The sequence below is a fragment of the Lytechinus variegatus genome, chromosome 19 (assembly GCF_018143015.1).
Source record: "Lytechinus variegatus isolate NC3 chromosome 19, Lvar_3.0, whole genome shotgun sequence".
Lineage (NCBI taxonomy): Eukaryota > Metazoa > Echinodermata > Echinoidea > Temnopleuroida > Toxopneustidae > Lytechinus > Lytechinus variegatus.
In genome coordinates, this window is record NC_054758.1 from 22,702,645 (window position 1) to 22,725,606 (window position 22,962).

At 34.9% G+C, this 22,962-nt stretch overlaps 1 protein-coding gene across 1 annotated transcript; it reads right to left on the bottom strand.

The window, feature by feature from the left end:
* Positions 1-7,810: 7,810 nt before the first annotated feature.
* On the bottom strand, positions 7,811-21,512 carry LOC121405682 (ras-related protein Rab-21-like). Its single transcript, XM_041596581.1, has 7 exons — positions 21,198-21,512; positions 18,982-19,041; positions 18,266-18,373; positions 16,826-16,889; positions 16,038-16,092; positions 13,945-14,033; positions 7,811-13,095 (listed from the first exon to the last, which is right to left on the bottom strand). The coding sequence occupies exons 1-7, from the start codon at positions 21,327-21,329 to the stop codon at positions 12,977-12,979; spliced, it is 627 nt and encodes a 208-aa protein (XP_041452515.1). The 5' UTR covers positions 21,330-21,512; the 3' UTR covers positions 7,811-12,976.
* Between the last annotated feature and the right edge of the window lie 1,450 nt (positions 21,513-22,962).

Sequence of the window (22,962 nt, forward strand, 5' to 3'; positions counted from 1 at the left end):
TCACAAACTCCGAAAATAATCCACACTTTGTTATACGAGCGCCCGACCTGAAAAAGGCGGATAATTGTCATGGCAACTGCACACGCCCCCTCCGATGGGGTTGCGTTGGAAAAGGGTGACCTTGTGACCGCACCATGGCAATTATCCGCATTACTTTGGAAATGCGTTCATAAAGTCCAAATCTGGTCCCGATGCTGCTATTATGCGGATAATAGCAGCATCAAAATAATGCGGATAACTCTGGTCCTCCTCCGATTTTATGACCAAATTATGTGGCTAAAATCCGCATAATTGGGTTTATGAAAGGGGTATAAGAAGGCAATCCCAATTTCAAATCCTCCAAACTTTGTGGATTTGCTTATATTTTAAATGTAGGAATCATGTTGATTTGAGAATGGATAAACAGGGTGAAGCATCAATTTGATTTTAAGATGGATTTTATTTATTTCTTCTGATTGGTATTGATTCATGGTGAATCTAACAGGGTTAACCTTGGCCTAGTTCACACTTGTTACGATCTTCCTCTAAGAAATGACCTGTCATTGCAATATGTTTATCACTGCTCTCCTGGGTAAAATGGTTCCCAGAATGATTAAATGTAATATAGTTTCTTTGATCTCATAGTAAATATATATTTGATAAAAAGAATCAAATATTTATGATAATATGTGTTGAGTAATTCATAGATTGTATACATTGCATAGATTGTATACAGGTTGAAATTATTTAAAAGAAATATGGACTATGGTTGAAGAATTTGCTAGTGGATAATTAGTTTATACTCTGTATAGTTGTTTTCTTATGTCTTTGCATGAATTGGAATTTAGCAAATTGTGATGTTTTGGTGTGCGCTAGGGCAATACAGCCATGTAACTTAATATTTTGTGAAATTGAATTTGTACAAGCCCTGGCTTAGACGTAGATGTGCCAAAAGACAAACAAATATAATCATCATCTAAATGGAGTTAGCTCTCTTTGAATGCATTGTCTCTGCCATATCAATGAAGTTTAATAGCTATCTATTGCATTGTCTCTGCCATATTATTGGAGTTAGCTCTGCTATAGCTCTTGTGAAATAAGGATTGAGCAAATTTTATGTACCATGGAGGAGGTGCAATATCTTACAAATCTTCACAACTTTAAAGTTTACCCCCCCCCCAACTAAAAAGAAAAATAAGAGTTATCTTTGCATTGAATCAACTAATTGTTTGCAAATCCAAGGTAATTCATTTTTCTGACTGGAAAATCAGAATGCGTATACTCAAAATGTTGCAAGGAATGTATCTGCAAGAGACATTCAGCACAAAAATCAATTTTGATTTTGAAATCGAGTTTTACATTAAAATGGGGTTCATGTGTGAGATTTTTTCTTTGTTTTTATTCAATATACAATTCCAGTAGTTTGCTTGAATTTTGAAGAAAAAATAAGAATTCTGTTTTTTTATTTCCTTTCTATATACTTCCTTTTGTATTATTTGTACCTAAGATTTTGACATAGTAAAATCTAATGAGAAATATCAAGAAACATTTGTTTCATTTCCAAACAAAGTGTTAGTCCTAAATCATGCTGAAGTTCTTTACTTAAATACAAATCTGTTTTTAATTTGCGTTCTATTGCAATTTTGAGTCTTATACAACTTTCCCTTGATATCATGACTTGATTTGTAAATAAGTGTAAGTTTCTTCCAGTGCTCCATTACTATTATTGCAGAACTAGAAATATTGTTTCTTGCTGATTATATTCTACTTCTTGGAGAATTATCAGATTACACCGTATTTATTACAAGTGGAATGTTAATGTACCAATCAGCATTAAGGAAATAGGTCACGTGTCAAGGTGCCATTAATAGAGACACAGTAATGAAGATATTTTGAAGGAATTTGATGGTGAATAATGGTGATGGTCATGTGAGATACATGTAGATGGAGTGTAAACTCTGCTAACTCATCTTTGAAGTAAAAGACTTTGTGAATATAACAAGATGTATCCCTTCAGATTTCTGAGCTCTTATACAGGTTGTTGTCATTAGGGTCAGTTCTTCTTGCCTCCATGTATGTACCCTATCCACTCCCTGGGGAGTTTCAGTAAAACCCTATCATTCTTTGTATAGTTCATCCTTGATGGACATCTAGGCCTGAATTCACAAAGGTGGTTTTGAAAACCATCAGTAGAACCCATGGTTTATGCAGATTTCCTGTACGGCGTATATTAAAAAAATGTCAAATTTGACACCTATTGCCGTAAGTAAATATGCTATTTCATTCATGAGTCCACTGTTAAAAGAGTGGACTTATAAATGAAATAGCATTCTCAACCATGGCAGCAAGTGTCAATTTGGCGTACTGTGAAAAAGCGTGCATCAGCATTGGACATTCTTTCAATATATGCGGTAATTAAGTGTAATTGATACAAAAAATCTGCATAAACCATGGATTCAACCAATGGTTTTCAAAACCACCTTTGTAAATTCGGGCCATTGAAACCAATGAAATTACAAGCACCTATAATAGATGCACATTAATCTTATAAACAACTCCATTTTTGTTTTATGTTTTGATATTACTTTGAGCACAAATATTTTTTTTTACAGAATGTTTGTTTTATATTTATGCATGATAATTCCATCAGATGGATGAACGTTCATATTAGTTGTACAGTATATAGCAAGAACTAAGTTCTTTGATATTGGTTTGATTTTTAATTCATTATATCACAGCTATATGTTTGTAGTTAACATTTTATCATCATTATGTGCTGAATGTGGTCTAAACTAGTCAACCATTTGATATAATACTATTGATAAAACTTCATAATTTATGTAAATATAGAAAGATGAAATCTTCTCAGTAGCCTTTTGTTTTCATTTGGTAATATGAAATGAAAGTGAATATATTTTGTTAAAATATCTTAAGTCAGTCAGAAGTGTAGAAAATAAAAACTTGGAGAACAGCTAACATACTGCACATGTGCAAAACAAAAGATAACCCTGCCGTGTAAGTACATAACCATTTTTGTCTCACCTGCGAAGCAAAGTGAGACTAGAGGCGCCGCTTTTCCGACGGCGGCGGTGGCGACGGCAGCGGCGGCGTCAACATCAAATCTTAACCTGAGGTTAAGTTTTTGAAATGATGTCATAACTTAGAAAGTATATGGACCTAGTTAATAAAACTTGGCCATAAGGTTAATCAAGTATTACTGAACATCCTATTAGAGTTTCATGTCACATGACCAAGGTCAAAGGTCATTTAGGGTCAATGAACTTAGACCATGTTGGAGGAATCAACATCAAAATCTTAATCTGAGGTTAAGTTTTTGAAATGTCATCATAACTTAGAAAATATATGGACCTAGTTCATGAAACTTGGACATAAGGTTAATCAAGTATCACTGAACATCCTGCATGAGTTTCACGTCACATGACCAAGGTCAAAGGTCATTTAGGGTCAATGAACTTTGGCCGAATTGGGGATATCTGTTGAATTCCCATCATAACTTTGAAAGTTTATGGATCTGATTCATGAAACTTGGACATAATAGTAATCAAGCATCACTGAAAATTTTGTGCAAGTTTCAGGTCTCATGATTAAGGTCAAAGGTCATTTAGGGTCAATGAACTTTGGCCGAATCGGGGCTATCTGTTGAATTACCATCATAACTTTGAAAGTTTATGGATCTGATTCATGAAACTTGGACATAATAGTAATCAAGCATCACTGAAAATTTTGTGCAATTTTCAGGTCTCATGATTAAGGTCAAAGGTCATTTAGGGTCAATGAACTTTGGCCGAATCGGGGGTATCTGTTGAATTACCATCATAACTGAAAGTTTATGGATCTGATTCATGAAACTTGTACATAAGAGTAATCAAGTATCACTGAACATCCTGTTCGAGTTTCAGGTCACATGATCAAGGTCAAAGGTCATGTAAGGTCAATGAACTTTGGCCATGTTGGTTTTTTTGTTGAATAATCATCATATCTCTGTAAGTTTATTGGTCTAGTTCATAAAAAGTGGACATAAGAGTAACCATGTATCACTGAACATCTTGTGCGAGTTAGAGTAGTATTCAAAGTCAGCACTGCTGCTATATTGAACCGCGTGATGCAGGTGAGACGGCCAGAGGCATTCCACTTGTTGCGAAATAATCATCACGTTAGTTGTGTCACAAATATAAAGATCATTTTTCATTATGTCTTATCAATGGTACTTAGGCCCTACTTTATACCATTGCACGTAACCTAGTGATTTATCCAATATTTTATTGTTAGTATTGTGATTAATAGTGATGCCAAAGTAAACTTTATTAGCCACCTTGCATTTCATTACCTCAGTCAATTATCTTCTATAGAAATGACTTTATGTATTGCTAATTGTTGAGTAAGGTTGACATCTAACTTATACTTCTGTAATGAAATAATGGAAATTCAAGCATTACATGTATGTTAAAGAAACAGAACTTTATATCATTTAGAAGCCATATTCTGAACATTTAAAATATGCATTTTATTTGAAAGTTAGATATCTCCCAAATGTTTTTGTTTAATATCCTTTATTCATTTTTTTTATTTAATCATAATGATATGGAAATGGTGTTTAATATGTTTGTCAGCGTTGCATACTATTACCATGGTTTTAGAAGAGCAAACCCTCCTTGGATGCTGGGCATTCACGGAATTCCTTCTCCCATTTACTACACCTGGGTGGAGAGTGGCAAATGTAGATAAACGCCTTGCTCAAGGATGTGAGTGCTGCAGTGGGATTTGAACCCTGGTCTTAGTGGGTCTAAAGTCTGGGGACTTATCCCCTGAGCCACAACACGTCTACTCACTCATTCATGCATGTATCATATAACTTACACAGAATAAAAAGATTCTTATCTCAACAACAACTTTTGTCAATTTTATCTGTGATTAAATCATGATAAAGCATCATTAAATCTCGAGGGTTTTTTGTAGGATTTGCAGTAGTGTATATTTAAGGTTTAAATAACCTGTGTTATGCAATTACATTACGTTATAAGGCACATGCAAAATCATACTTCATTGAATTGCGATGTACGTTTATTGAAAATCATTTTTGAATACATATTATATGAATTATTGATATGATACCAAACGTTAAGTGCAGAAGAGAATATTAATGTATCTGCACTATATAAATGGTCCATATTATTATAATTTGATGTATTCAAGCATTGCTTGTGAACTTGTTGATTTATTTTTTTTATGACTGAAAGAAAAAGATAATGGAAATTTGATTCACATTTTATGTAGCTGTTTGAGATTATCTATTTATAGTTGAAATATTGATGTATTTATTGTATATGTTGTTGAGTGGTTAAGTGAAGTCAGTGCTATGTAGTGTTGTGTACAGCTATCATTATGGTTTGAAATGAGATACATGTAGCTTCCAAAGCTTTTTCACCAGTTTGTATGCTATGTGAAAATAGCATGTGGTTTGAAATGAGATACATGTAGCTTCCAAAGCTTTTTCACCAGTTTGTTATGTATGCTATGTGATCTCTGATTCTGTGTGTCTATTTTACTTCATCTTGAATTCTGTCTTGAGATTTCATGCTTTTTACACTATTTTTACAGTTGTCAGTTACAGTTGATCACCATCAATGTAGAATTCTGAAATGAATGACCTAGCTGAAATTAATTTGAATTGATCGATAGAATATTTAAAATTGATATGATTGTGCATGCATTGCAAATAAACACCTCATCTATAATACCCCCTATTTCAGTTTTTTTTGTTGTTGGTATAGTTGAGAATGTCTGGAAAGGACGAAAGGAGAGAGAAACAGTGAGCAGTGGCAGCACAAAGAACTGCGGGGGGCAAATAAATGCCCCATACCCCCCCCCAACAGTCCGGAAAGCCTCCACCCCGGAAATTTCGAAAACTGAAGAAAAAAAAACCTACATTGTAAATGCTGCTGAAAGTATCCTGCTCGTGCTGTTAATTGCTCCAAAACAGCATTTTTCACTCTTGAAATTTTGAACATTTTCTCTCTCTGTCACTGTTACAAAGAGCTCACTACACTATAGTCTCTAGTATAAGTCTATATACTGTATGGCTAATGGCTTGACTTATCTATTGGTGTGTATCGTGTTATAGGTTTAGGGAGCCGTTTCATAAAGCTGTTCGTAAGTTAAGAGCGACTTAACGACTGGTGAACCCTTTTTACGCACTTAACCATCGCCAATTCAATATACCATTTACCACAAGAAAGGATCACCAGTCGTTCTTAAAGTCGCTCTTAACTTACGAACAGCTTTATGAAACACCCAAAAAACTTATTTACTGTGCTAGGTTTCCCATATAAAATTCTGCATACATTCGTAATTTCGAAGGTTCAGATATTCCGAAGGTTTGTTAGTCCGAATACGAAATGATTAATGAACCTTATTTCGTTTTTGGACTAACGAACCCTTTTACGTTTTCGGATTAACGGACATTGAGGTATAAGCAATTTACGTGTTTCGGAACTATGAAGTGTAACCAAAAATTCTTGCTCTAAAGCATCCACTCCCTCATAGACAAGCAACTGAAATAAATTTTTCTTAGGTTCTATGGGGTGTCACAAACTCCCTATTTCATTACATTTTATCTGTCATCAATCACCAAAGAAAAAGGCTGCATTTACAAGGCTTTTACAAGACACACAACTGTTTTGAAATAGAAATAAACTTCACTTTGTCTGATAAAATTATTTCTGTCCCTCGTAAAGTACTGTTTATTATGCATAAAAAATCAAATATGAAAAGATGATATTCCACCGTACGAAATGCTGTCTTTCACCAGATACCCACTTGACCAATTACTTAGTAACCCTATCTAGGCTGGGGGGGGGGCCTCGGAGGACCCCCCCCTCAACGAATCGCGCAATATTTTTGCAACCTGAAATTTTTTGACCGTACCGCTCGCTGACTTCTAACGTTAAAGTCTTGCACAACTTTTGAGACCAATTTTGCGTCACCCGGGTACGTGGTTCCAAAATTACGCAACATTATGTAAGTGCATGTCAGACCAAAAATTGCTCCAAAACATGGTTTTGTGTACCAAGTCGATGCAAATTGTGTTTCCAACCAAAATTCATAAATATATGATTATTTTTAGTTTTGCTGGTCTTAATGTATTCATTTTATGCTAACCTTTTTATGATCTCAGAAGAGTCCCCAACAAATTTCATTGAAAAACAATGAAAAGCAAAAGGTAAATAAAAAAAATTGCAAAAAACAATGCATAAGAAAGTGATTTGATATCGCAATTTTTATCATGTATACTTGCTCAGAACACCACAAATAGTTTCTATCCCAAAAATAATACATTTGGATTTTTATTTGAGGAGAAAGTATGATTTTGCATATTAATTATGCATAAATTAGCATAATCACTTAATAGCGATTTGCATGAAAAAAAATTACAATGCAATTTTGTAGATTATGTCCCAGGCAACCCGCGTGCCAATTTTCAGCGCGATCGCGCGGTCGACGGCTGAGATCTCAAGGGGAGCCTGGGAGCCCGCCCCCCAGCCATATGAACTCCCAAAATACCCCGGCCTAGATAGGGTTAAACCACCTGCATGGTCACATGCTGGATAACATGACTGGTATCATGGATCCATGCTGGTATATGAAGTACCTTGGTGTCATTATCCATGAGTGGACTGGGACAGTCAAATCAGTCGGATCTGCAGGAAAGCCAGTTAAACCCTTGATTTACAAAACCCTATATTGTAAGGGAATTAGGTATACATGCACAATATACACTACTTTAAACAAAGCACATCTTCAATGCAAGGTCTCTGTGTATAGATAATCATTTCCTGTCTTTTTTTTCAATTTATTTTCCAGTATACACATTTAGTTTACATTTCTTGTAAATTACAACATTGCAAGTTACTGAAGGATTCAACAATTCAATAACTGCTGTCATGTATTAAACAATCTCCATCAGAATAAAATCTAAATTGCAATAAACCAAACATGCATGAAATAAATTATATCAAACTAAACTTGGTTTGCTGAAAAGTCAGAGAGTTTGATGAAGATGACAGAACAATAATATGAATTTTATAAACAACTTCACATTTATAGAAATGTGCCTATAAAATATTCCACTACTAGTATGACCTAATTTATATTAAATTTGTTAAGTGAACTAGCCACTGACAAACTAGATTTAATGTTAATTTTTAGGATTTGAATCTAGAGAATGTAAATCTTAGATTTAAACCAAACAGAATTTTATTTGTGTCATGAAACATCAGCTGATTCAGATTTTCAGTAGAGACTCATATACTGAGGGAAGGTCAGTTAAAGGTTTCATGTGTACTTTGGAATAATGCATGCATTGAAATCATCAGCTGTTAAAATAAAAGACTTACACAAACTTTCGTATCTAGGCTTTAATTTATAATATCAGTGATTTCATATGTCAAGTGTAGGTAGCGGCACAGTTGTACATGTAATCTACAAAATATATGACAGTCTTGTTTAAAAATTTTGATTTTCCAAGTCCAAAAATTCATTTTGGCTGATTAATGATATAAGTAAATGTAAACAAACAATATATTGGAGGAATTAATCTCAAATACCCACATTTTTAGAAAATCATAATTATACACATGCATGTAAATGTATTCCATATGTATATCTTATGATTTCATCATTTAAAGATACGTTTTGTCGAACTGTTGAATATTTCTGTTTTTTACGTACATGTAGACATAACTATTATCCTAAAACGACATGCCCACTAGTCATTCTCTACAGACACCCGATTGAGTTTCCCGTTGATATTTCTTTCCAAAATCCCACAATGATGGGTAATTTCAGTACCATATTATATTTATTTATCTATTATGTAATTATCTCTGTTAATGTTTGAAAATTTTTTGTGTCATTATCATCTTGTTAATACAATTCAGTCTTAGCCGCAATAATGTTTTGATATTTATTTTATTAATAAACCACTTATCTATCTATCTTACTGAAAACCCGCCCTAGCCACTTTATGTGAGTCTTGAGCTGTCAAATATTCTATTTGTTTCCAAAATAATATCACATACAATACATTTTAGACCATTACAGTAATTGGCACATTCTCACGCATATAAATGAGGAACATTCCATTATATATTCGGGGGAGGTCAACAGGCCGTGGGAGAATGAGAACATGCAAAGTATAAAACTGCATAAATAAGTTCAATAATCTAACTACAGAGGAAATAGTTCTAGTAATATATACGCTTTGTATTCACATATCCTTGTAATTTGTAATTCCTCTATTACATGTAGTAACCTATTCAGAATGTGTAGTTAATTTATCTACAAAACACAGTGTAATACAAAGATAAGTTACATAATATACAAATAATCTTAAAAAGAGAAGTATATATTGTATTTTCATTTTTCTTAATTACATACAAATCTGCAAACAAGAAATTTTCGAATTTCAACAGCGTTGGGCGAGGGATCATTTCAGTATGGCCAGTTGTATTTTGTGAAAAGGGGGAGGCGAGATCAAGTGGATACTTAGCTTTCAGACTGCATACAATAAAACAACTCGGTTTAATATACATGTAAGAATGACAATAGTTTCATTTTGAGTAATTCAAGAAAAACAAACTTATTTGTGTATATATAGTCAACATGGATTTTGGTGAGTTTTTCACTCATTTCTGGCACTTGTGTGTGAAATTCAATGATGAAATGACACACAAGATGGTCTCATGTATATGAGAAACAGTACCCCATGTTAATTCTAATCAGGCCAAGGGCAAGACGCCATCAACATGAAATCAACTCTGAGGAAAGTCCATCAATCCGAAGACCGCTGAGTAACATGAAACTACGTCAGGATTACTTAATAACCTCAATGTCGTGAAAACTCTTTCCCTCTATTCTTAATGACGTTCTTCATATTAACATATAAAGAGACAAGAACTTATATGAATAGGACAAAATGGCAAAAATAAGGTGGTAAATTACAAATATTGCTGCTGAACAAAACAAAAATCATAAATATATTTTTCAAGTTAATTTCGATGAGACTGACTCGAGCTATGCTAAATAAATAATAAAGTCAACAATATGTAATCCATATAGCTTTAGCAATATCTTTAAGACCATCACTTTGAAAGTGAATCTATAGTAAGCATCTTTGCAACATACATAATATTTCCTCCACTATGTATACATCCATCTATTTTGTTGTTGTTGTTGTTGTAATGCAGCACAATGACAAAGTACATTTTCCTTAGTTTAAAGGGATGGTAGAAATACTTCAGGAATATTTTCATGTATTGCCCATTCTCAAGTAAATTCTACATTATCGTCCTCGTACAAGTACATCTTCACCACTTTCAAGAATTCACAATTTCTTTCCCGGTATAATTATGTATTTCTTACCCGGGCAGGGGCAAGAATAAACATTTGTAGGGAATTCAAAAAAAAGTTAAAAAGTCATGTACAAATGCCAAAACTCACTTGATATGTAAGTAATCTCATTGATAAATAAGCATGTAGATGCTTTATATGCTGCTAGTAAATGGGAATTTAAGTGTAGTTTTAGAAATATTTAGTTTTTGTGAAACACCCTCATGGTGTCAAGAGAACAAAGATGAAGCAATATTTGTTTTTGACAATGCTTTGCTTTCACTTGCCAATGGACTTGATTTCTGGAATGACCAAAATCTCTAATGAGAATAGGCTTCTAAGAAATTGAGATTGTGCAAGAAAGCCTATATCATATGGATGATTGATATTATGACAGGTAGGAAGGCCCCTTTTTGAAAGGCACCAAAAAGGGGGAAAAATACACTTAAATAACATGAAATATATAAATTAATTGGAAAAATGGCTTCAGAATTGTGAAACCTACCTCTTAATATTAGATCAATAACAGATTTCAATGGATTGAAATCTGTGTAAAAACTATAAAAGCTAACCTTTTAAAGAAGCACATGTATTAGCCCTATACAAAACAATACTTCCACATGCATAGAGACTATTCATATGGTATTATGCATCTTTAAGAACTGCTTAATATTATCATTGTTATTAATTTCATTATGAAATACACCTTATAGGTACAAAATCATAAACAAGAATTGATTAAACGATAAAGTGCAACTAATGTGCCACATAAGTAGACTGATTATCAGATGAAATTTTAATGTCTCATTTAAGAAGATGAATATTATTAACACAACCTGAAATATTCAATGTAAATGTACAACTTAAGTAAATATCATGCAGGATGAATATCTTTTTGCAGTTTGTTTACCATGATAAATTCCTGCGATTACGTCACGTTGATACAGCATTATTTATGGGTGTATTGGTCAGCACTGTTCCAATGTCATTTGATTAATAAGTGTGGCTATGTTCACTCACAATGAGTGAGCTTACTTAGTAGAGTGTGAGTGTACATGTACATCAATACAGCTAGGTGATGAATGGTCTCTAGCACGGTCATCATTGTCATGTCTTGAAAGAGTTGCAACATTTAGAATGCCTTAAATTTTATTAAAAATTTGAATTGTTAACTTGCATTTTGTTGTCAAATATCAGAGATTATAGCCACGCACTTTTAATAATCAAATGTCTCAAATCAGTAATCAACATCTAGCAAGCATTCAATTAGTGTAAATAGTATTTGTTGTCGACTGGTAGTAATCTGATGTTTAAAGAATGTTCTGAGTTTTACTCCCATACCTAGCAGAATACATAGGTTTTCTCCATTAGCAGATTGAAGATATATGTACATATACATTCCAAAACTTTGTACATCATAGCATGAAAACTGCCATAAGAATAATGTCACAAAGATCACCATGCATTCAGTCAAAGTATACAGACTGTGTCTTTGTAATCCCCTACCTCAAAGATATCTTCAAAACGTGAAACAACCTCATTCAAAGGAATGATGATGATCATTTAACCCGAGATGTTGCAGATTTTATCTTCAAATTAAGTTTGGATTCTTGATTTATATATAATGATACTAGAATAGTTTCACAGGAATGCTCAAGTTGTAACAGATGATTTTCACTGAACCTTTTCAATAACAATCTTGCTGCTACTTGGGATTCACAAGAATAATGCGAACGCAACATGGTTTAACTAATTTAAATATGCCCCCCCCCCTCCTCAACAAGACGGCCCTGGCCATACACCGAATGACTCTTGGTTATTTTGAGACCACCGATACAAGGAAAACTGTGCCTTTGAAAATCTGGCTCGGTATTGGGAAAATTATCTCTTCATTTATCTTATTGAATTGTCATAGCTATCTGAAATCAGGTTTGGTTTTATTGCACACTTTTGGCTTGCATGCCGGTCCAGTGGCTGAGCTTTCTACACTTCAACCAATCACTAAGGTGCCTCCACTGTTATGACAATTTCAAGAATGAAAGTGCATGTAAAGATAAAATAATTTTCAGAATTCCAGCCCTACACATTATAAAAGCCAAACCCCAAATTCAGTGTTCATCAAGTTAATCTGTCGCCCACTATATACAGCTGGTACCTGTAAACAAGAATCTTTAGGCGAACAGAATTCAGTAGTTAAAAGGTTAACCATTGCATAATGGAACTAATTAGTACATGTAGTTGGTACCTGTACATACATGTAGCCTATTGGAATTACTGAAGTTAGCAGTCAACAGTTTAACCCATTGCTTACTAGAACTAGGTGATCCCTGTACATAGCCTACTGTAATCACAGAAGTCGATAGTCAACAGGTTAACCCATTGCCCACTGGAAACACATGTTCCTGTATTAAATCTATGGGAATTACAGAATTCAATAGCGAAGAAGTTAAAGGCTCATCACAGTTTTTAATCCTCCAAGCATCCACAGCACATGAACACAATAAGAAGAAATATCGGGTCATGCCTGTCACTGAAGTACACTTGACTTCACAAATATGAATTGCTCCCTCTATTGACCAGAGGCTGTATATTAGCAGCATCCTCCACTCTTAGGCTCCTCTGTATCTTCTACTATCGTAACACTTTTGTGTTTAGAAGCTCGGCTACTGCTTCCTCCACCATCATCAAGGAAATTCGATTCTAACATACCTAAAATAAAAATAAAAATTACAGGGTAATGATAAATGAGGGTTGTGAAAACCATATAAAAACAAGAGTGTTGCTAAGGTGAGCACATAATACGCCCGTCTGTAACATGGAAAATAAAGTTATTGGTCAAGCAAGAAAAGTGGAAGGTGGTGACTTCACCTTTGACCTTCTGACCTCAAAATCAATAGAATCGCTAGGATCTACATGTATGCTAGTATCATACACACCAAATCATTTGAGCCTAGGTTAAGTTCAACTATTATATTGCGCTAACAAAGACTTCAGAAGGGTAAGAGGAAAACATGTTACTGTGATCTTGACCTTTGACCTCGAAATCAATAAGCTTATTGGGATTCATGCTAGTATCATACACACCAAATTAAATGAGCCCAGGTTAAGTTAAACTAAAGTTATCATGTTGACAAGGACTTCAGAAGGGTAAGATGAAAACATGTCAGTGTGACCTTGACCTTTTGACCTCAAAATCAAAAGGCTTCCTAGGATCCATGCTAGTATCATACACACCAAATTATATGCACCTACGTTATGTCTAATGAGTGTAAACAAAATCAGAGACCACCAAGTGTTTATATACATGTATACACAAAAAATATGTGTCAATTGATTCTTCTAGGAATAATATGTCTTCAGGTTGCCCCAGAAGGTGGTCACTAACATCTCAGTTTTCAAACTCTGTGGAAGATAATTCCACAGGGTCGGTCCAGCATGAGCCAAGGCCGCCCCCCCCCCCTGACTTTGTTTGAAATTGAAATATATTGTAGGCCTATAGTGATAAAGTGCTAATTTCCTCCACAGATTATAAGATTTGATTACCATAAACTGACTTACGTTTGCTAAGATCAAGAAACATTTCTTCTATTCCCTTGTTGAGTTTAGCTGATGTGTGAAAGTGTTTTGCTCCGACTGATGCAGCATATCTACAAGAAAAGACAAAAAAATAATGAAAAAAAAACTCCCGACTGACACGAATACTGAACAAATGAACAAGACCCTTCCTGAAAGGCTCCTAAAGAGTGTTTTTACTATGTATGAGTGCTGACCAGTGATTATTATACAGAACTTGATACTTGTGTTTTAAAGCACATACATGTATTTTACCATTGATGTAATTAACCTGGTCAGTGGATCCATCACTGTTCACCCACGTAAAATGCAGAGCTTCCCAGTCTCCCGGATCCTGCGGGAGAATACTGGATTGCGATCCAATCTCCTGTTCTCCTGACCCCAATGCCAAAACCTCCCGAATAATCAGGATTTTTAGCTGTTACATTGTAAAATTCATACAAACAACTGTTTTACAAGTCTAGCATGTTCAACTCCCTAACACCCCCGTGGAAACTCCTTATCACATTTTCATTTTACCCAGTAGCTTTTACCAGTTTTTGTATAATCGTACATTGATTTCCAATGTAAATGAAGATAATTTTACTGAACGACTGGTTAATTAGTCAACGAGCCATTTTTTCTGGATCTGCAACGTGTGTGATGGAAACACTTAAGCGGCATTCCATGCACATGCCCCCCAACGTGCCCCAGCGCGGCCCTGCCTTGTGTCCAGCCGGCCGCTCTGCACCAGGAGGCTATGAGAATGGAAGTAAACGCGCACTGCAAGGCATTTTTCGTGAGCTTGTGTGCTTTATTCGAGCTGAAACTGAGGATCAATGATGGGATTTACACGAGGATTACACTTATGATTACACTCCAACTTTCAGGAATAATTTTATTGACAACTCTGTAGAAGCAAAGTGGATATTTTTTCGCCTACTTTCACTTGGGTTTATCGGATTCGAACATTTTCTCTTTCGTGAGTGAGCTGGCCTGGCACTGTCCCGCTGCATCCACACTACAATCACATTGTCAGTGACTATAGAGTCATCCTGTTCTTACCCTTTTTAAATCATTTGCTTTTATAGGGCCTTCCTTTTGGAATAATTTAGACACCCAAATAATTCAGGCGCCCTCTTTATATTCTTTTAAATGTAGGCTGAAATTATTTCTTTCAAAATCGTACGCTAGTGGATAAGCGCCTTTGCTCGAGTGACTATCATGTGTAGAACTCTGTATAATGTATTGATTATTTTTCATTTGATTTATCTCGCTTCGTTGCGTTAGGAGTTTTTAATCCTTGATTATTTTCTTCTGGGAACCTATATGTTTACAAGCTTTGCTTTTTAATAGGTTCCTCATATTTCACGTAATTGTATTTCCTAGTTAAATACTACAACTATGTATTTTTTGTCATCATGTTTTCATAATTATGTTCAAGATGTATGTTTTTGTGGAATGTGAAACAATAAATCAAATTAAATAAAATCCAAGACAAAGAAGACAAAATACTTTTCGAAGTATAAAGATAATTTTCAAGCGGAATGGGACTGTGTGACAAGATCAAAGAAAGGAGAGTATAATGCTTTTTGCTCAGTTTGCTCGGTCAGTGTATCTATAAAGTTTGGAGGAAGAAATGACATGCTTCGACACATTTTCTTCTGATAAGCAAAAAAAAGTTTTAATGGTTTAGACAGCGGTCAGTTACTATCAAATGTTGTTTCTTAATGTGTTTTGCTACCCCAAACTCCCATCCGTGGGACAACGTTCCACCGCTCCCTCAAAAAATCATAACTCCGCGAAATCTACTGGATTCTATCATCCCATTGTTGGCAGCTCTGAAAGTGCATTATCTCCACTCCCTGGGGAGCATCCTGGCCAGGCAACCATTTTAATCACTGCACATATGCCAATCTAATCACAGTGATGTCTGCATTCATCACCTGAGAAGAGACTGACCATTGTGAATAAGTACCTTGCCATAAGAAATTAGCCTTGGGTGAGACCATCAACCAATATCTCTTTGATTTAATTGACTGGACTCCAGCTAATGATAACCAAACCATTAACCAAGGATGAAATGTGAGCATACTTACGCTTCTGCATCTGCTACTGATACATTTCTCTGCTTTTCCAGATCAATTTTGTTCCCTTTAAAAAAGTAAAAAAATCCACAGATATATAACTTGTTTTAATTGAGTATCTACATGTATATATCTAATTCTAATGTAGCCCCCCCCAAAAAAAAAAAAACAGTTATACAAGCCAAGCTTCAAAGTGGTTATCTCAATATCCAGCTGAGCATTATGAATTCACCATAGATTTTGGATACAAAGGAGTATTTTTTCATTTTTATAATAGGAATTGTATATTCAAAGTATTCTAATTTGTGAATTTACATGACACTTGTATGAATATTGTACTTCCTTTCTCAGAAAAGATTAACAAATAAAAACTGAATCTGAATCTAAAAATGCAACACACAGAGTGCCTGCCGTCATTTCATTGCATTACACGTGACATCTGTTATTCGGTGTTGACAAATATGAAAATAACCTTAGAACTAAATTAATACTTAGCAATTGATTAAAACGATAAAAGCATTGTATTTAAATGGAGAGGCAATCAACTTCAAAATACATCTGATATTAAGTTTTTACAAATATCATACCTGACATAATTTTGAAATGAAAAATCTTACTGAAAAAGAATACTCTTATATCAGGAAAACACATACAAAAATTATACTGCACATACATATGTGTACAAATGTACTTTTAAAAATCATATTTATGATTCGAAAATCCCCCGCCTAATTTTGAAGAAAAAAAATCTCAGCTATATCTGATAACATCTTACTAATTGGTGGGTGTGTAAAACTTACCAGCTATACATAATGAGATATCATTGCCTAGCATCTTCTTCAATTCCTTTACCCAGTTCTTAACCTGTCAAGAAATAACAAGAAAATCTGACTTATTCCTCATAGGCTAGAATCATATTTGGAGAAATCAAAACTTTCATCTAAGGGATCTACATTTCCATTGCACATTGGGCAATCATACTGTATAAATAGTATAGATCTTATATTTATGGTACATGTATGTAATGGCCTGCCATAGTTATAATGATTGGGTCAATTATAATGTTTTATTACACTGGGTCCTAGAGATATATTTACTGAAGCAAAACTAAAGTAGATTGTTCTTTTATGGCTAAAGTTCCAGGCACCAGTTGCAGGAAGACTGAAATCAATTTCACCCCATTCAATTGGTTGATTATTTTGAGTTAGGTTTAAATGCAACTTTTTTCTGCAATGAGCCCTGAAACCAGTATCATGTCTTGTATGACTTTCACCTGTATTCTGAACGCTGGTTTAGTTTAAACTCTGGTCTAAGTTTGAGGTTTAACTATGGACATGAATCAACTATAATTATGAATCATTCTTGTGTATGTATTTCTTGTCACAATTGGCCAATTGTGACAAGAAATACATACACAAGAATGATTCATAATTGTCTTAGAATAACTAAAATATTCATTTTTTTTTTTTGTAAACATTACTTTTAGCCTTTCCTTCCCATAATTTCATAACAGAGTAAGGCCCCCATTCCACAGAGGGGAGACATTTGAAGGACCTTTGAATGAAGGACCTTTGCAAGACCAAAAATTGGCAAGGTCTTACAGCATTCTTCAAGATCACTGAAATTTTATCTCTGTGGAATGGCTCAAAATGACCCCTCAAGAACTCTTGAAGGCTGATTGGTATTTCTTGTCTTACTGGTCTTAGACTAGTCCTATAGAGATCTTTCAATGGTCTTTCAGAGATCTTTTATGCGACAAGTAATCGTTCAGAATTCTTTCCACAGACTTTTCCTTGTCTTTCAATGATCTTTCACGGATCTTTCAATGATCTCTCATGAGTCTTTCAGTGATCTCTCATGTGTCTTTCAGTGATCTCTCATGAGTCTTTCAGTGATCTCTCATGAGTCTTTCAGTGATCTTTCATGAGTCTTTCAATGATCTCTCATGAGTCTTTCAGTGATCTCTGTAAAAATCTTGAGAGACTGTCAAAAGATCATGGAAAAACTAGCAAGAACTTTAAAAGTTCATTGAAAGACCGCTGAAAGACCGCTAAGACTGCTTTGAACCGTTGCAAAAAGGTTTAGGAATCATGAAAACCACAAAGACCACTGAAAGAATTATCAGGAATCGTGAAAGAGCTCAGAGATTGTTGAAAGACCCTTTCAGAAGTCTTGGTCTCTGTTGAATGGAAGTTTAAGACAGCCTATTACTGGACTTCATAATAAGGCTTGTGAATTACCTTTGTGAATGAGTCTTCATCTGTTATATCATACACTAATATTGCCCCATTGCTATCTCTGTAATAGATAGGTCCTAATGCATGAAATCTCTCTTGACCTGCTGTGTCCTGTATATACATGTAAAGAATGAAGTTAACAAAAATACACAGGGGTAATAGCAATTTATTTCCAAAAATATCGAGTCACAAAACTGAAGGTTGCAAAATTGAATAAAAAAAAACTTTATCAAATATTAAACCAAAGAGATTAAAATCAAAATAAAATTTTAGGGAAAGTCCCTCACTCAATACAATGAACAACTCATCACTAGATTGTAAATAGCAAGAAACAAGTGACAATAAATAACATTTAAATTAAAGAATTCTTGACTAAAATTGTATAAAAAAAAATCAAATAAACATTTGTCAATTCAGGAATGTAAATCCAATAACAATACACAAAGAGATACAAAGAGATATCATTTCAATCATCATTGCCATTATCCTCATCAACACCACAATCACCATAACATCAAACCATTGTAATCATCAACGCCATCATTATCAGTACCATCACCACCACGACCACCAGCAGCCATCACCATCATCATCATCATCATCATCATCATCATCATCATCATCAGCATCATTATCATCATCATCATCTTCATCATCATCAAATAAAGAGAAGGAAGTGAGGGAAATATAAAGACAAAGAGAAAAAAAAACAAGCTTACCCATATATCAAGGTTTACACGTTTTCCTCCTATATTCAGCTTTTTGTTGAGAAATGATGCCTGGAAAATACAAATACAAATTTAATGGTCAAATGTGTCAGAGAGCAGAAAGTTTGCAACTCAAGAACCTCTGCTGAAGAGTGTAAGAGGAGCTCACAGATTACCGACACCGTAGGTTCGGTCAGTAGACTCTGGTTGACTTTTTCTGGAAAACTTGGCACACTTTTGTATGCCGAATGAGGTCACAGTCTCACTTCACAGCACGCAATCATTTGATTGCTATGGAATTCAAGATTATCATACCACCAACAAAAGTCTTTGACCTTCTTTCTTTTTGAATAAGTTTGATGACACATGGAGTTTATTTGGGGTGAAATACAAGAAATCATCGATCAAATATCAGACTACACTTTCAAAAATCTGTGAAGTTTGGACACCCCTTCATATCTAGCCAGGAAGCGTTTGGAGAGTATTTTATTCTCCTAGAGGCTTGACACCTGTGACCTGGTGGGTGTTTCATAAAGCTGTTTTTAAATTAAGAGCGACTTAACGAACGACTGGTGAACCTTTCTTACATGCTACATGTAAATAGTCACCAATTAACATTTAATGGTGGATATTATTTACCACAAGAAAGGATCACCAGTCGTTCTTAAAGTGACTCTTAACATTATACGAACAGCTTTATGAAACACCATCTGGCCTTTGTTCACAAGTATCCATCGTATGAAGTAAACAATGCATGTACACAAGATATGGAAAACCAATTCCTGCTTGCAAATGGTAAAGTATAACTTGAAAAAATACAATAACTATTTTGTTTTGACATGATACAAAATCTATTAGACTTGTCTTCACAAAATGCTCAGCCATACCATAGAACCGTGCATGGTTTCATAGCTGGTGTTCAGACCCAATAATTGCACAATAGATTTCCAATGCAAAGCCTAGGGCCCGTATTCTGAAGTCAGGTTTAACTTAGACCATGGTCTAATCTAACTCTGTACTAAATTTATGAGAAGCCAAACATTTCCAAATTTGGTTTACATTGAATGCTTCTAATGTTTACTGTGCTCTTTACTAATTCTTTAATGGTGAAGACAACTGTCATACTTATCCTTTCCAGGCAGTTAATGATGTTTTGGGAGTCAATGAGCTGATACATTGAACCTCTACTGTTATAGATTCACGTAACAACTGACTTTCCATAGTTAAACCACGACTTTAAACCTGATTTTAAGTTAAACCCGACTTCAGAATACGGGCCTAGATGTTCAGTGCAGATGGTGGTGTAAACATGAGAATTTTTTCCTGGCAGTTTCTTTAAAAAAAAAAATCATTCATTCAAAAAATCATTTTGCTACGAAAAGTCAGATTTTAATAATCGTTTCGACAATGAAATCTGAAAACTCAAAACATGAAACAATTGTTGTACTTTTACAATTTTAAGTTAATCATGTGCTTGCGGGAACTGGTTTCCATGACATTCTTTTGTGCTTCTAGTACCATGATTACTAACTTTACAACTAAAAGCTATTAATTACAATCGGGTGTTAAATTCTTTGCTTTGCCTTTACTCTAAAAATGGCTCTTATCATGGCCATGGAGCCCCTCCCCCCGACTTCGCCGCAGGTCACGACACTAACTACATTGTAGGCTATAGTCCATATCAAAATTACGGCGAATCCAAGGCAAGACCGAGCGAAGTGATGTCTGGCTGAGAACTAAGAGTAAGATTATGACATCTAAATCGAAATACGGCCGTTCCCGATAAAGCGGTGGGCATACTGACCTCATGACAGACTTGCTCTGCCATTTGCGACAAAATAACTGGTGGGGAAATTCTTTCAAACGGCCAGTGCGAAACTGCATTAGCGCTGCAAGCTAACATTGCATTTATGACGTGCATGTCATTTATTTAATTTGAACAAGAAGCTGCTACCTGATTTTATTAACTGTCATTTTTGTCATTATATCAATGTCATGTCTCATGACTGTCAATTTCTGTGATTTGTAATATGTAGCCGTCTCGGTGACTATTCGGATTGAATGATTTCAATTGGTTGAACTTGAACTTGAACAATCATCATGATCATGAAAGAATGCCTGATTGATAGGCACTGGCCGGGGAATCCCCAGCCCAGGGCATTTGCTCATACTCACTGCTCAGTCACGGGACCATGTCCCCCAACAGACATACACACAGTCATTCTCACCTGCAATGTTGTAATGTGTTTATCATTGAATTTGTTTTCTACGTATCGCAATACCAGTGACGTCTTTCCGACGCAGCCTTCTCCGAGCAAAACCACCTTAAAGTTCTTCCCTCCGGCACTGCTAGCCGCCATTTCATGTGTTTTTGAAGTAAGTCTTTATAAAGCTTAGTTCCTCGAAAAGGAGTTCTAGCTATTCAATCACAGATTGTTGAAATCTAATGTTTACAAATCAAGAAATTCGACCCTTCCTTTCCCTTCTCACCACGGACAGCCTTCGTAGTCATACATCTACGCCTCCATTTATTAAAGTGGATGACGTCACAGTCTGAAGTTAGTTTTGTTTTCATGCCAGATAGATCTGGAGTTGCCAGGAAATTGTGAGTTTAAATTCCTTTCATAAGAATTTGGAAAGTTTCGACGAAAATGTTGCTCGTTATATTTATCGATATATTTTGATTAACATATTTTAGGCCTGATTTATTCATTATATTAGAGCGGATAAAAATTATTTATTTACAAATCATATTAATTCTCATTTGGGCCTGAGCTGAGTCTGAAGACAGAAAACTAGCAGATTATTATTTTTTCGCTGACTTCCTTTTGCCAATTTGATATATGATAATGTAGTAACGATCAAGGTATAATTCCCTCGTCGTTACAATGGAGAGGAGTGAGAACGGGAGGGGGGATATTGAGATCACAACTCGAACACCCAAGAGCGACTGCGACAATGAATAAGGGAAACTAGAACTAAAAGGGTGGCTCCCGGCGCCAAATTAATAGATGTTGGATTAAATATTCAAGTTCAAGTTTATTTTCCATTTCCATTATCAACATTACAAGCAAATACAAATCAAACATACATTATAAATATAGACAAAAACAAATGAAATGTGATAACAATGATTACAAATCAATTACAAGTTACAAAATATTTGTAAAATAGTTTTAACAGAATCTGATATGGAAATGAGGGGATCCACTAAAAAGCATTGCTTGTAGAGCGTGGATCCCCTAAGAAAGTATATCAAACATTTGAGAAATGGGACTCATTCGCAGGTGTAAATACAATAAGTTAAAATAGAATATTGGAAATAATAACAAGATGGTGAGTGATAGCGAGAAATGATAAAAAGATGACAGAGATACAGGACGATACTAAAAACTAAAAAGAAAACAGACATGATAAAGAATAGAGGGAAGAGAGAAGGAATAAAGTACTGAAAGGGGAGCGAGAGGGAGAGAGAGAGGGCAAAGATAAGTAGGGAGGGGGAGGGAGAGAGATGGATGCACACACACACACACAGACAGACACAGATTATGTGGAGAGAGAGGGTCAGAAAAAGAGAGAGATAAAGGGGGGGGGGCAAGACCGAGAGTACAAACGTGGATCAACGAGAGTGTGACTCAATAGCGTGCTTAGATAGTACTAAAAATATACAAACTAATTAATTACTTTGGTAAGACAGTAAAAGAATTATTTTTAGTTTTCTCTTAAAGGAGTGGATAGAGGGGGCCTGTTGAACATCTTTATGGAGTGAATTCCAAAATTTGGGGGCGGTGAAAATAAAAGTATTTTGCGCAAAACGAGTTCTTAAGATAGGCAGATGAAAGTTATCGGCTTGTCTGGTAGGATACCTATGAAAATTGTTATTTTGAGAAAACAAATGATTAAATGCTAAAGGAACCAGAATATGTTTATACAAAAACATAAACTGCCCAAGCTGAAATTGGTATAAGTCTTGAACCTTTAAAATTTTGTAAT

What these genes read in the sequence shown, in the direction of transcription:
- LOC121405682 (XM_041596581.1), bottom strand. Translation starts at nt 21,329, where the DNA reads ATGGCGGCTAGCAGTGCCGGAGGGAAGAACTTTAAGGTGGTTTTGCTC. An exon ending in AACACATTACAACATTGCAG is followed by an intron (nt 19,042 to 21,197) that starts GTGAGAATGACT and finishes TGTATTTTCCAG; the next exon opens with GCATCATTTCTCAACAAAAA. An exon ending in TATCTCATTATGTATAGCTG is followed by an intron (nt 16,093 to 16,825) that starts GTAAGTTTTACA and finishes ACTTTTTTAAAG; the next exon opens with GGAACAAAATTGATCTGGAA.